The sequence below is a fragment of the Sebastes umbrosus genome, chromosome 3 (genome assembly GCF_015220745.1).
Source record: "Sebastes umbrosus isolate fSebUmb1 chromosome 3, fSebUmb1.pri, whole genome shotgun sequence".
NCBI classification, from domain to species: Eukaryota; Metazoa; Chordata; class Actinopteri; order Perciformes; family Sebastidae; genus Sebastes; species Sebastes umbrosus.
In genome coordinates, this window is record NC_051271.1 from 21,450,945 (window position 1) to 21,467,536 (window position 16,592).

General features: G+C 39.3%; 1 protein-coding gene across 1 annotated transcript; it reads left to right on the forward strand.

The window, feature by feature from the left end:
• Positions 1 to 530: 530 nt before the first annotated feature.
• Positions 531 to 16,487, forward strand: tmem192 (transmembrane protein 192). The gene is made up of 6 exons (XM_037765338.1): positions 531 to 690; positions 3,514 to 3,669; positions 4,035 to 4,296; positions 4,411 to 4,533; positions 13,115 to 13,220; positions 15,732 to 16,487. Exons 1-6 carry the CDS (start codon positions 661 to 663, stop codon positions 15,844 to 15,846), a joined length of 792 nt encoding a protein of 263 aa, XP_037621266.1. The 5' UTR covers positions 531 to 660; the 3' UTR covers positions 15,847 to 16,487.
• The last annotated feature ends 105 nt before the right edge of the window (positions 16,488 to 16,592 follow it).

The window sequence follows — 16,592 nt, forward strand, 5'->3', positions numbered from 1 at the left end:
ACTTTGTTTAACAAAAACTTGTTGCAAAAGCTCAAATTCACAAACAATAAAGGTTTCAAAAAGATAGTAATTATTACCAGCAATTGAAGCATGCGAAATATGACCAAAGGTGAAGGAACCTGATATATTTTCATTTGGAAATTTAATTTAATTTAATTTGATATGTCTGCTTGGCTGCCAATAATAATATTAACAATAACAATAATAATAATAATAATAATAATAATAATAATAATGATAATAATTATAATAATAATGATGATGATGACAATAATAATAACAACAATAATAATAACAATAGTAATAGTAAATAATAATAATGATAATAATAATAATAAATAAATATTTAAAAAAAATATAATTAATGTATGGCTGTTACATAAGATTGCAGGACATGGTTTTTTTTCCTGCTAGTAATTATAATCAGCAAAAATCAGTAATTATAATCAAATGACCGGATGTATTGTGCTAGGAACATATAACAGAGAACGGAACCTTTAACAGAGACCGGAACCTTTAACAGAGACCGGAACCACAAAGTGAGGGGACCGGAAGTGTATCCATGATCGCTTCCTGCCCGCTGCGTTTGTTTACAGCATAAATGGTTGTTTGTTGTTGTTTTGTCATTTCTTCTTTATAAACGTGGAACATCAGAACCAGATGGACTCAAGGGGACCGTCTCTTTACGCCGTACGTACACTAACGTTTAACGTTACCGGGTTGCCATGTCAACCAGTACATTAAATACAGCTAGCCTGGTGGAGCTACAGCTGGAGCTAGCCTGGGAGCTAACAGCAGCTAAACATAAACAACCTCTGTGTTTACAGTTTATCCTCTATACATCATCAGAGTAGCTTTGTGATCAGGCATTTCGTGCTTTCTCAGCTCTGTTTCCTGTTGTCAGTGTGAATGTTGTCATATTTGTTGTGGTGCAGATTTTAGATGAATCATAGCAAACATGTTTAGTTTCGGTTTGTCTTTCAGTCACATGATGTCACACAGAGATCTAATATAAGCTGCTGTTGCTCCATTCATTAACATGATGTCACACAGAGATCTAATATAAGCTGCTGTTGCTCCATTAATTAACATAGTATTACACAGATATCTAATATAAACTGTTGTTGCTCCATTAATTAACATGATATCACACAGATATCTAATATAAGCTGCTGTTGCTCCATTAATTAACATGATATCACACAGATATCTAATATAAGCTGCTGTTGCTCCATTCATTAATATAGTATTACACAGATATCTAATATAAGCTGCTGTTGCTCCATTCATTAATATAGTATTACACAGATATCTAATATAAGCTGTTGTTGCTCCATTCATTAATATAGTATTACACCTAGATCTAATATAAGCTGCTGTTGCTCCATTCATTAATATAGTATTACACCTAGATCTAATATAAGCTGCTGTTGCTCCATTCATTAATATAGTATTACACAGATATCTAATATAAGCTGTTGTTGCTCCATTCATTAATATAGTATTACACCTAGATCTAATATAAGCTGCTGTTGCTCCATTCATTAATATAGTATTACACCTAGATCTAATATAAGCTGCTGTTGCTCCATTCATTAATATAGTATTACACAGAGATCTAATATAAGCTGTTGTTGCTCCATTCATTAATATAGTATTACACCTAGATCTAATATAAGCTGCTGTTGCTCCATTCATTAACATAATATCACACAGAGATCTAATATAAGCTGCTGTTGCTCCATTCATTAATATAGTATTACACAGATATCTAATATAAGCTGTTGTTGCTCCATTCATTAATATAGTATTACACAGATATCTAATATAAGCTGTTGTTGCTCCATTCATTAACATAATATCACACAGAGATCTAATATAAGCTGCTGTTGCTCCATTCATTAATATAGTATTACACAGATATCTAATATAAGCTGTTGTTGCTCCATTCATTAATATAATATCACACAGAGATCTAATATAAGCTGTTGTTGCTCCATTCATTAACATAATATCACACAGAGATCTAATATAAGCTGCTGTTGCTCCATTCATTAATATAGTATTACACAGATATCTAATATAAGCTGTTGTTGCTCCATTCATTAATATAATATCACACAGAGATCTAATATAAGATGTTGTTGCTCCATTCATTAACATAATATTACACCTAGATCTAATATAAGCTGTTGTTGCTCCATTCATTAATATAATATTACACCTAGATCTAATATAAGCTGTTGTTGCTCCATTAATTAATATAATACTACACAGATATCTAATATAAGCTGCTGTTGCTCCATTCATTAATATAGTATTACACAGATATCTAATATAAGCTGTTGTTGCTCCATTCATTAACATAATATCACACAGATATCTAATATAAGATGTTGTTGCTCCATTAATTTAATGGATTATAGTCAATTAATTGTTGATTTAAGGTTTTTTTTTAACAGGGAATGAGCCATTAGTCATAACTGAAAGAGGATCAGTGTGCTCTGGTCTTTGATGAGCACTACACCATATGAGATAAGAGCAGTGGTGGAAGCATGTAATTATTAAATCATGTTATAACAAAGTAATTTTCGATACATTTTTGAGGTAAATATTGGGGGTAATTTGACAGTAATTCGAAAGAAATTTCAAACATGTAACTTGCTAATTGTCACCTAATTACCATGAAATTTGTGGACCTGTAAAATTAAGTGTTACCAAATATAGTCATGGATTAAGGTTACATGATATATTCCATAAATCTACCGTCTGGTACCACTGACTCAGTGTTTACACATTTTAAAGCGTTCATCCTAGATTTCAGAAGTGGCAGACAAAAAAAATGTAGAAATGTTCAGTGACCTGCCTCAGTGGCAGGTGAGGAAAAAGGTTAATTTCAAACCCTCTGTACATCACTTTAATATTGCATCTTGTAAAGGTGGAGCTAATTTGAATTACATTATATACTACTCTATATACTTATAATAATACATCATGTATATTTGTTGATTATATTTTCAAATATTAATATAAATCTGCAAAGTAACTAAAAGTTGTCAGATAAATGCAGTAAAAAGTTCAATCATTCCCTCTAAATTGCTGTGGAGTTGAGGTGTAAAGTAGCAGAAAATAGAAAAACACAAGTAAAGTACACGTACCTCAAAGTTGTACTTACAGTAAGTACAGTACTTGTAAATGTACTTAGTTAATTTCTACCACTTGATAAGAGAAAACTTGATTAATCCCCTGGAGGGAAGTTTGGTATTAAAACAACACTAGAAACAGACAAGTGGGAACAGAAAAATATATATAATAATCACAAATAAATCAGGTGTTATGTTAGAAAGCAATGTACTGTATGTTACATTAGACCAGTGTGCATAAATAAGATGTATAATGGTGGTCAAAGTGACATAGTTAATACAGAATATACAGTATATATAATTTAACAGCTAATCTGTATTTAAAGACAGGCCCGCTGTTTCATTTAATAATATCTGGTGTTTGTTTTAGCCGGCAGACTCCTCAGTCGATCTGTCACGCAGCGGAGAGGAGGACTCTTTGGTGGACGGACCTCTGATCTCTGCTGACGCCCTCCACTCTGCCATCAGGAGAGAGTTTCAGACTGTACCAACACCGTGCCATGCCGCCCTGCTGTCTCTGCTGCATGTATGACACACACACACACACACACACACACACACACACACACACACACACACACTCACACACACACATGCATTTTACTTTTTTTCTTAATGAATTACTCAAACCGAATAATCGATTATCAAAATAGTTGGTGATTAATTTTATAGTTGACAACTAATTAACTGTTGCAGCTCTACTTTAATGTCGTGAAGGCACTTTTCAAGAGTAATCTGACCAATGCAGCACATGTAAAGACATTTATCTAATCTTCGCAGTGAACTCTTTATTTTCTGTGTGTAATAATATTCATAGAATGTGCTGGTCTGTGCTAACGTCTGCTGCTCCATATGCCTGTCTCACTCGCAGTGCTCTCTTCTTTGTTCCAGGTTGTGTACGTGGTGTTGTCAATGTGTGTGGCGGTGCTGTGTGTGTTGGAGTTAGGTCAAAAGGAGGTGTGTATGCGTATTTTGGGTAACGTGCGAGGCGACAGTGTCATTGTGTTTGGGAAGGTGTGTCTATGGGTGCTGGTGCTGTTGTTCACTGGGTGTGTGCAGCACCACCACGGCCAGGCCAGGAGCAGAGGATACCTGCAATTCTACAGACAGACGCAGGGACTGAAGCACCTGCCGCTCATCATCCACTCTGCAGGTACAGTCAGCCGCACGCTATGAATCCATTTACTGCACATGTAGGGGTCAGTTTTCTCCACAAGGTGGCAGTAACGCTAAAGGAAGAACTTTGTATCTGTGGGTTTGTGTGCAGGAAATGTTATGCTGCTGGTTGTTCTGGCTGTACGATTATCATCGACTCTGCAGACCTACATGCTGCTCAGCGTGCTGGGGTTGGAGCTCCTCGTGGCATTACCGTGCCTTCTCTATTACACAGGTAAACTGACCTCAGTTATAATGTTTTAATACTGAGTAAGATCATCTCAGAATCAGAATCAGGTTTATATCCCCAAGTATATACATACATGGAATTTGACTCCAGTTTTTATGCAGCTCTCTCAGTGTACCAACACAGAATAGAAATAACAGAATACAATAATAAATATAACATTTTAAAAATGCACCTTGAAAGAAAATTTAATTAAACAACTGCAATCAGTGAGATTACATTCTGGATAACTGTCACATTCTTTACTTTAAGGCTGCAACTGACCATTATTTTCATTGGTGATAAATCTGTTGATTATTTTCTTGATTAATCAATGGTTGTTTGGTCTATAAAATGTCAGAAAATAGTGAAAAATAAGGGTTTCCCAAAGCCCAAGATGACGTCCTCAAATGTCTTGTTTTGTCCACAACTCAAAGACATTCAGTTTACTGTCATAGAGGAGTAAAGAAACCAGAAAATATTCACATTTAAGAAGCTGGAATCAGAGAATTTTGACTTTTTTTTCTTATAAAAATTACTCATACCGATTAATCGATTATGAAAATAGTTGCTGATTAATTTAATAGTTGACGACTAATCGATTAAACGTTGCAGCTCTAATTTACTTTCAGTTCAGTTCAGTTCAATTCAGTTAATTTTAATTGTCATTGTACTGTGTAACACTAGTATCTTGTGTGTGGTGAGAATGAGACGGTGCATAATATCAGTCTATTGAAAGAAAGAACAAGAAAATGATAACACTTTATACATGAGCTAATGAATAGCAATGTAGAAAATGTAAAAACAGCAGCAGTATAAATAGTCTGAATAGCAAAAAAAGTAGCTCAAGAATGATAAAGAAGGCTCTCGTCCTAACAGCTTCATCAAATGAGACTTGTATCTTTTTTCTTAAGTAGTAATAAACTTGTTAAACTTTGCTTCTTGTATCCGCATTTTAAAAGACGAATATTTGTCCGATTCCTACGTTTAAATTCCGCAGTGAGCAACGCAAAGCATTGTGGTATTTTAGGACATGGGTTGGAAGCTACGGTAGAGACCCGAGTAACAGGCTTTGGCTGGTAATCAAAAGAGGGATGGGAAATACTGTTTTAGCATTAGATAAAAAATTACACCCTAACTGCGTTGCGGGTTAAAGGAGCTTGGCTGAGAGCTTCATGAAGACAGCTCGCTAACTTTAACCCTCCAGCTGTCATAGAGTCAGTTTAGACTTCACATTATAACTTCTAATAGCCGTATCCTCATTAACGTGACAATCTACAAGAAACAGCTATCAGTATAGTTGATTATGAGATTTTTCTCTCCAATCAGTCTATATTTAGTGTGTGAGTGTGTTTTTATCCCAGTGTTACAGGGAGCAATGCAGCATCATCAGTGTTGCCAGATCTCGCGAGAGAAACAAGCAACCAGGTCTATAGAAACCAGCCCAAAAGAAGCAACCCCCTCCCACCCCCCCCACCCCCCCCACCCCACCCAAAAAAAGCCCAAAACAAACAACCTTACCTTCCCTACCACAATATAAGAGAGAGGCGGTCACTTGATCACTTCATATATATGCATGAATTTATTTTGGATTGCATGCATTTTATTTCATTGTGGCATTGCATTGCATTTTGCATCCATTTTTAGGTTGTAACTTTATATTTTTCTTGTCAACAAAACTTATTTCATTTTTGCATTTTTGCAAATCAGCATCGGCATGTTGTGCTCATACATCAAACTTACAAAAACGGCAAACTGCCTTTGAATCGTCCCCCACTTGAGGGCGAATCCAATCTTTAAGTCCACTCTCTTTTTCACGGTCTTTGATGTACTTTTTGCCATATTTTGCCCACATTGCATTGTTAGCTAAAGATCAACCCCACGAAGATTTGTCTCACAACAACAACACTCTGAGTGGTGGCGGTGCCGGTGAGCGACTGTCAGTCATCTGTGTGTGGGGGAACAGGAGGGGCGGAGGGATCGGTGTTCTCTTAATACAACCGTGGGTTGTGTATGGATCCTGCAGGACAAACTAGACTGGTATAGAGGAGACAGACAGGAGCCCAAATAAGCAATTACACTTTAGAAACAAACCACCAAAAAACGCATCCCGCGACTACCAATATTTTTAAGCGACTTTTCAGGAAAACAAGCCCAAAGTCGCTTATAATAAGCGGACATTGCAACTATGAGCGTCATTCTCCTGTGGATGGTGGTAGTTACATCAGTGATATATGGAGAGACACACCCAGTAGATTACATTACACACACACACACAAACACACACACACACACACACTACCCCCCACTCTCTATCTGAGCACATTCGCATCACAATACCTGCCCTGCCCTTTTCAGACTCGACAGCATGACAATCAACCATTCAGCTCTCTGTCCTCCCTCACTACCTCCCTCTCTCTCTCTCTCTCTCTCTCTGCTGACTTTTTGCTTCTGATACAAACACAATGCACACTTTGGATGATACCCATATATCTATCTATCTGTTGTCTGTTTATCTCTGCCTTGGGAGGTCAGGAACAAATTGGTTAGGTTTAAATTAACTCCACTGTGTTGGTCGCTCTGTTGAAATGGCCTTAAGCAGCAAACACCTACCAGGGGGATTCAATCAGTTTGCAACACAACAGAACAAGCTGCCCATACTGTAACACTCAACTTAATTTGTTGTGGGAAAAGTCAAAGCTAAAAGCACAATATCACTCTGTATTTCAGCTGCTTGGAAGTAATGTTAGCTGACCAGACAAAGGTCTCTCCATGAACATGATTTAGATCTGATCCTAGTGTTGGCTTTTCCTGCCTAAGTGCAGGCTGAAGCAGCGGCGCTCTGCAGCGTGTCTCTCTGCTCTCTCTGCCCGCAGCCGGAGAGAGCAGAGGAGACACCGGCACCCGGTCGGTAACGAGAGGGTAACGTAATTCTCTGAAGAGCTCCGTCACTTCACAAGACACGGGAAAGCTCTGTTGGTCTGGAGGAGCTGCAGCATTTATTTCTGCGCAAATGTCCCCTGAACATTCACTAGATATTCTCAGAGCTAAACTAACTCTTCTGCAGTGTGGAGTGAGCGCGCGTTCACGTTTAGAGGTGGAGCGAGACAGCGAGGGCGCGCGCGCATTCTGAGTGAAGCAGAGCAGGCAGCGGAGACGAGGCTCCAGCCACACGCGAGCGCACATATGCGAACGCGCATGTGTGGCGACCCGCTACATTTATACGCTTAAAAAGTTACAAATAGTCCCTTTAAGTGTTTTATATCTATGATATTAGCATGCTGGCGTTAACATGTATCTCAAAGCACAGCCTCAGAGTGCTGCTAGCGAGGCTGTAGAAGTTTGGCAACCTCTCAGGAGAAGTACGCACGTTGTAGCATCTCTAGATTCCTCCACATGTTAGCAAGTGAACTTGCCTTATGCCAACATTATGAGCTTATAAGACAGAAAGGACACAACTTGCAGCTCTGTTGGCATGTATGTTATTCTGTGATAAGGTTGTACAATATTAAATAGAAATAAAGACTTTTGTGTGGTTTGTAGATATGGAAAACCCTATGAGGAATTCCATGTGAAAATCCCATTTAAATCTCGGTTTCATGTCCATCACATTGGGCTTCATGGTAATGGGAGGGTCAATCTGCAGATAAAGTTCTCACACATAGTGCTGCTGGGTATCAGACCCAAATGTGTCTGTACCACCTAATTTGAAAACTGTAATGGCAGAAAACTTCACTATGGGTTTTTCCTTTCATCTTTAAGAGTGCGGGTGCAGTGTGTGTCAGACTTACAGAAAGTTTTAAAAAATAGATTTCAAAGTAAAACAAAAGGCAGACACTTGTTTCAGAGTCTATTTATCTGCTGAGGCTGAGGTAAATAACGGATTCTGCCGTAACCCGTCCTCTTCACATGCGTCATGCTCACCAATTTATAGATTTGCACCCCCACCACCTATGGAGGGTGCAAGCCATTGTAAACACAAACAGAAAAGCAATACATTATATTATGTAAATCAACTTAAATGCGGCTCCTACAAAAACTTTTCAAAAGTAAGTCACAATTTTGCTTATTTTAGTATTTTATTTAGGCAAAGTTTTAGACATTTGTTTTTGTGTTAAGACAAAGTTAAACCCTGATGTAGTTTGGGTTTAATTTGATGTAGTTTAAAAGGAGACACCCCAAAAAACATGGTTAAATTCCTCAAAGTAAGGTATTGAAAAAAATCTATGGTTTATGACACTGAATCTTCAGCATATTAGTACTGATATCAAAGCATTTAAAATGATCCCCACACTAGTATAAGTACTCCAGTTTGTGATAAATCTGCTTTACTGTGTATTTTACATTTAGACAAATCTGCTCTCTGTAATCTGGGATCATTTGTTTTAACAATTTTAGACAATAAACAATACATATTTAGATATTCCCCAGAACGTTAGGTGAAGTCCAATACACTGGCCTTCCTCTCAGTAAAGGAAAACTGCTGTTAAAGCAGGCTGTATGAGAGGATATTGATATAGAAGATTCTGTAATGAAAGGAAATCCATATAAAAGGTGTGTTTGGCAGCTGAAGGGCGCAGATTGAGGCTTCAGATACCAGAGAGGCTCGGAGAGCAGATAAGAGGCATTAGGATTTAGCCTAGCCAAAGGGTAGCCCTCGACCCGCTCCACCCAAACACACACTCACACACACACGCATTGTCCCGGTGTTTACAGTGAGGGGGATCCAGTGTGTGAGGGGGGTATATCTGAGTTCGCCGCCACATTCCTGCTCAGATCAGTGCAGTCAGGCACGACGCAAACCGAGCGACGCCTCGCAGCGCAAACCTTCTTAAAACACGCACACACCGACTGATGCAGAGTCAAGGTGACGTCAGAGAGAAAGAAAAAAGTCTCATTTTAGAGGCGACACACAGAAGGACAGATATAATGCCTGCAGCTATGAAGTCCTTCAGGAAGGCCTCGTTCAACTTCTCTTTGAAGTGCATGCTCATTGTAAGTGTGTGTGTGTGTGTCTTTGAGGTTTGCTGTATGTTTCTGCCTCTCTCATTTTAACATGAATACACTCCTCTATAGACCTCTATGCACATCAAAGACATGTCTTGGCCTTCAAAGGCTTAACTTACATACATCTCTCTGCTCTGCCTTGCCAGATCTTATTGTAAGCACTGCAGGCCACCGGGTTAACACACACACACACACACACACACACACACTGACACAGTATACCCCTATCACGCACAAACCCCCATGTACTGTATGACAAGATTGACATGTTCAATGTACGTTTGAAACATATTATCGATCATAAATACGTGGTTGTTATCTGTTCCATTACTGAAAGTCCATAAAAAAAGGTAGGCAAAGTAAATATCACTGTAATTATCAGAGCCCTGTTATGTTAATGATATTCACTAAAGTATACAAAAACGTGTTCAAAAGTTAAAGTCGTGTTCATCTCAACAAAACCTGTAATTTTACGTATATTTTCAAGTATTTCAGATCTCATAATGTGACAAATTTTGGTAAAATCGAACTTAACATCTAGTAACGTTGTGTTTTCGTGACCTTAGGGAGCGGGTCCTCTTCACGGAGTCCGCCATGTTGCACCGCCATGTTTCAACACTAGCCCAGAATAGACAAAAGAACAACAGTTAACCGATAACGTTACTCGCTCCCGTCGCCGCCGCTCTCTCTCTTGCTTCACCACTCATTTCCCACGTAGACACACACTCTACGCACTGCTCCAACTGGCTCTAGAGAGGTGCCATTCGCATTTTCATGTCGGCCACCGTAGTTCTCCAACACGCTTGGCACACAGGAGAGGCTTCAGTTGGTTGCTATCTCGTCACCTCACCGCTAGATACTGCCAGATCCTACACACTGGACCATATAAGAACATATAAGAAACAGGGACAACAAATAGCAAAACGTTCCCCCCAGTCTTTTCAGCTGCATGTGTGAAGGGATTCAGGGGCCGTATTACAGAAATGTCAGGATCAGGATCAGGCAGACCTGTATGTTAACCAACAGTGTTATTTCCTGCAGTTTAAAAAGGATATTTAAGTGCTCAAGTCAATGGCAGTCCAACATTACAGCACATTTACAACCTGCATTCATCCTTTAAAAGTAACAAAACTGTAACTCTGGATAACTTAGTTATATGTGATTTTCTCAGATGCTTGGACACTAATAACTAGACCTATTAGAATTTGTAAATGTGCTTGTTGTTGAACATTGCTGATAAGTCTGAGGAAAGCTTTAGCATCTCCTCAGGTTTCTCCTTGAAGTCTTTGAATCTTTTCCCACATCTACAGCTCCTTCACATGACACAGATTCAAGAACAGGATGTCTTCTCCAGCAGACTGTAGGCTTTCATACTTCTTTGAGCTCCTTTAATGTGCCGTGTTGCAGCTGAATGGTGTTCACGCTGCTCCTTCATCTCGCGTCGCTCTCGTCAGGCTCCGTGGTTGTCGGGATCCATTTCCTTCCAGTTCTTTGACTTTGATTCGGGCAGTGCAGAGAGATGTGAGCACTACATGTGTTTCCATTAGCTGTTAGCACCTCTGAAGCTCCACTGTTATCACCTGGAAATGTGCACTTCTTAATGGGTGATTGATGTGAGTAGAGACCAGGTCTGAGCACTGTCTGTCCACTCGTGTGAGAGCGTGAGAGTCTCTAACAGGAACGTGTGAAATGTGTCACTTCAGTTACACTGCTCCTTCCATCTATTCGTCCGTGCATCCTGGTATCTCTATCTGTTTTTAGCCCCCTGCTGTAATACACTGCTGTAACTCCACAGACCTGAGGGACGTCCTGAATATCTGGACTGACCTCATCCTATTAAGCCATTTCTGTTTGTGCACTGATTCAGGGTATTTTACAGGTTTCCTATTAATACAAGTACAACCAACACTCCGGTTATTGCATTCACCTGAATATGTTGTTTTGGTGAAATTATGGGTTAATTAAGAACACCTGAGTAACAGATGTATAATACTCAAATACAAATGACTGTTGCATTTAAAAAAAAAAGATGAAACAAAGACATAACAAACACAAACAATATTCAGAGCATTAATATAGCAGCAAACAACTATTTGCTATGTAAAGAGATAGAGCACAGAATGAGGTCACTCTCCCTCTCTGTGTGTTGTAAGTCTTGTGTTTCAGTATGTGCATGCCCCACTGGCGAGCTTATCGCCACCACACTGTGCTCATACAGCGGTTACAGCTAATAACGCTGTCCCTTTCGATATATATGCTTCCTAGACATTTAACTAATATTATGTGAAAGCTGTTGATATAAATGCTTTAATCAAACTGTTACCTTAACCTGGTTATTCTCAGTAATGTTTGTACATGCAAACATTTGTCAAGTTTCTTTTAATTTAAGACTGTGTAGGGCTGCAACTAACAATTATTTTCATTATCGATTAATCTGTCGATGATTTTCTCGATTAATTGATTAGTTATTTGGTCTATAAAATATAAAACAAATGGTAAAGGAAAGCTGATCAGTGTTTCCCAAAGCCCAAGATGACGTCCTCAAATGTCTTGTTTTGCCAACAACTCAAAGATATTCAGTTTACTGTCACAGAGGAGTAAAGAAACCAGAAAAATATTCACATTTAAGAAGCTGGAATCAGAGAATCTAGACTTTTTTTTCTTAAAAAATTACTCGATTAATCGATTATCAAAATAGTTGATAAGTAATTTAGTGACAGCTGATTGATTAACTGATTAATTGTTGCAGCTCTAAGACTGCAAATATTTTACCCTGTTGGTATTTATTTGACAGCAGTTTGTGTTTCTGCTTTGTCATTTCTGAAACATACCTCTTCATTTCTCTGTATTTCTGGAATGTCAATCTCTCTCTCTCACACATACCTGCTTACTATTACTGTATTTACACACACACACACACACACACACACGCACACACACACACTCACACACAGATTTAGGGCCTCATTATGCAGGAATGTGCAGTATTTCTTTAGATTGTGTGTGAGTGTGGATGCTGAGATGCTGCACTGTAGCAAAGCAAAGATAGCGCTCTTTAGAACCTCCCTGACAATTTCCTCTGGCTAATGACACTCAGGTCTTATCAATACTCAGCCAGCTCCTCCCTCTGCCCTTCCTCACACACTTAGTCTGCAACCCCACACGCTCACACCCTGCGGACTTATCTTGATTCAAACCACACCAGCATCTCCCATATTTTCGTCTCTGGCTCCTCTTCCAGCTACTAAATACTCCTCCACACCCACGCCTTGCTGCTAATCCCACCTCTTGAGCAAAGGTGTATGTTTAGGGTGAGAGAATTAGAGGTTTGAGTGCAGGATATGGCAGCCCATAAGGACTAAGTGCAGGATATAACCGCCTGTGTGTGTTTAGGAGAGGGAGAGGGATGGAGAACAGTAAAAACAAAACAAATGTGTGCAGTGTCTCACCTGAGGACAGCTCTCACTGCCCGATGATGTCTGTGTGTCTTTATGTGCAGCTGACAAGATAAAACACTGGTTTGATTATGTTTTTTTATTAAAAAGGTAACTGAATATATCTGGTTTGTTGTTTGTGGTTTTAGTCCAGGTGATGCGGTTCAACAGGGAGCGAGCGGCACCCGACGTGAGCCAGGAAGAGCATTCACACACCTACAGTTTCACCAGCCTGCCGACGGAGACCGGCTTCAGGTACACACACACACAGTCATGTTTCCATCACTTTAGAGGACATTATATTGACTTACATTCATTTCCTGGAGACTTACCCTAACCCTAACCCATCACTTGCTTAAACCTAACTTTACCCTAGCCTTAAACTTTTAAAAGTTTTCACACTAAAATGTAATTTACGTTATGGGGACATGCATCTTGTCCCCAAAAGGAAGGCGGGTCCCCACAATGTGACTGTGTATATAGATTCATGTCCCCTCAACATGAGTAATATACGCCCACACACACACACACACACACACACAGACACATCTATTGCCCCTTTCAGACATGCACCATGTTGCAAGAAAGTGCTGCTAAGTTTATGTGCCGCTCTCATGTTTGAATAAGTCTCTGACATCTCTTTACCCCAATTTTTTTTATGCCATGAATCTTAAGTCTGAATTGAATGCCGTCTCATTAACATAAAGCAGGGCTCAACAATATTTTACTTATGTATTTATGGTTTATTTGGTAATGACAGATAAAAAAATAAATAGACAAACTGAAAACAGCTGTCCAATGCAATGTATCATAGTGTTTATAGCGAATGCTAATTTGCAACAATCGTCCCTAGAAGGGCTTTTATGAAACTAGGAGAGTAGAACAGTGAGGTAAAACAAAGGTTTTGACAGGATACAGTGGGATACAATAAAGCACACATTAAAAACATTACATTAAAATGACCAGTGTGTAATAATTAGGGGGATCTGTTGGCAGAAATGGAATTAAATATTAATAAGTATATTTTCTTTAGTGTATAATCACCTGAAAATAAGAATCGTTGTGTTTTTGTTACCTTAGAATGAGTCGTTTATATCTACATAGGGAGCGGGTCCTCTTCACGGAGTCAGCCGCCATGTTTCTACAGTATCCCAGAACGGACAAACCAAATTGTTAACTTTTCCTGCTTGGGCCGAAGTCGATAACGTTACTCACACCCCTGTCACCGCCGCTCTCTCTCTCTTGCTTCACCACTCACTTCCCACATACACACACGCGTTTTTGCGTCGACCACCGTACTTCTCCAACACGCTTGGGACACGGGAGAGGCTTCAGTTGGTTGCAATCTCCTTAGACAATGCTGCTTTTTTGACAATGTATCTTGAATATCTTAAGTGACAAAATATTACGTTTGAGCATTACAGGCTTATTATGACACACAGCTCTTCCTAATACTAGTGAAATATAGCTCAAAATGTGTTTTGTGCACATTTGCCTCATCAGTTCGTTAGCTTGCTTCCATGGTTGAGAAGGCGGTGTTTGTGTGCCAATTTGTTACATATGTGGCAACGGGGTGTTGAAATGGGCCGTGGACGGGATCACACCGGCCAAAACAAAAACAGACGTCCCGGACCGGAATGGAAATTTCAAAGGAAAACATGCTGACTGTAGTATTGTTGTCAGAGAAGCCAGTATTTCAATATAAACACGTAAAATACGTATTGTTCCTTTAAGTACAAGGCCACATTCTATATCTTTTTATAGTTAAACAAAGCCCTTGAAAAGACTAAAACCATCAATGCAGTAGTCTGTTTTTTATCCCAACTTCTCCAGCTCGTCTGCGGCCCCAAACCCATTTCTTTCCTACTGAAGATGTATTTATATTTTTAAAGAAGGGCTCAATGATTTCCTAAACCAGGTGGGAACTGTAGTTTTTTGCAAACGTCACTCAATCAGGAGTAAACTGTGTATTTATTGAGGATTATTTTCCACCACAAATTTGCTGCACTAGTAATTATTTATATGTTATTTACAACAACAGGACGTGTGTGTGTGGGATTGACTCCAAATAATGATCCCATACAGTTCCCTGATTCATGGTAATAAAGGAACATGTCACCCAGTGCAACAGTTTAGGGCCGCACCTAACGATTATTTTCTTGATTAATGGATTAGTTGTTTGGTCTATATCATAAAATGGTGAAAAATGTCAATCAGTGTTTCCAAAAGCCCAAGATGACGTCCTCAAATATCTTGTTTTGTCCACAACTCAAAGATATTCAGTTTACTGTCATAGAGGAGTAAAGAAACCAGAAAATATTCACATTTAAGAAGCTGGAATCAGAGAATATAGACTTTTTATTTCTTAAACATTGACTCAAACAGATTAAGATTAACATTAACATTTGAAGACGTCACTTTGGGAAACAGTGATGGGCTTTTTTAAAATGTTTTGACATTTTATAGACTAAACAACGTATTGATTGATCAAGAAGTTGGCTAGTTCGTAACTAATCGATTAGTCGTTGCAGTTCTTTAAACAGTGTGGTTCATTGATGTGTTTTAATAGTTTTGGAGATCAATGGAGCTCTATGGCACAGAGGAATAATATATATCAGGCTTTGGACAACTCATGCTTAGTTTTGTGTGTTTTTATTGGATTTATGAAGAGTAAGAAAAATATAGAATATCTCCTTGCACAGACTGATGAAGCCAGCGATGTTACAGATCCCACGTGTGAATTATGTGTTCTTATTTGTGTCACAGAGAGGGCTCCAGTCTGCAGGAGGTGGTGGAGAAGCAGGCCGACCTGATCGAGTACCTGAAACAGCACAACATCTTACTGAGCAAGAGGCTGCTCAACCTCACCGCACAGCACTGACCACAGTCCGTCCTCCTCCTCCTCCTCCTCCTCCTCCTCCTCCCTGTGAACCAGAGCCCCATCATCTTAACACTCGGCTCTCTTCACACAAAGGAGAGGGGGGATCTGTGGGTTTGAAAGAGACGCCGAGGAGTCAGAAGAAACACTGGATAAAAGACTAAAAGTAAGGAGATCCCTGTGCACACAAGCACTTGCACGCACAGACTTAAGACGGGAGGGCTTCTGCAAGAGGCACCTGAGATGGACGGATAACGCAGGAGGAGGTGAGCTGTAAGTGGAGGACAGTTAAAGAGGAGGAGGAGGAGGAGGAGGAGGAGGAGGAGAGGAGTCGTGGGTCACAGATCAGAGGTGAGGGGTTTTTATCACCGCATTACGACCCCCGGTGACCCACGTATGCCGCCGCTTGTGTTACTGAGAGAAACAGAAGAAGAGGTGAAACTGTTTTAAAGATCATCTGCACTAAGGAGGAGCTAAAAGAGGGAGAGTTGTCAAACTAAAGAAAGAGATCGTGTAACGCTGTAAAAGTGCTATTTTATCTGTCTGGATGTATAAATGCTTTGTTTGGTAGCAGTTTTTTCTATCCGTTCAATCACTGATTTTGTGTATTTGTGATCACGTTCCAATAAATCTGTAATATACACCTTTTTCTTTATTTAATTTATGTTTAAGCCTTTTCAGGAGTGACGATGCTTCAGTGAAACCCAAGTAAGTGACTGCAGGTTTGTGTTTATTTTGTACATTGTTCT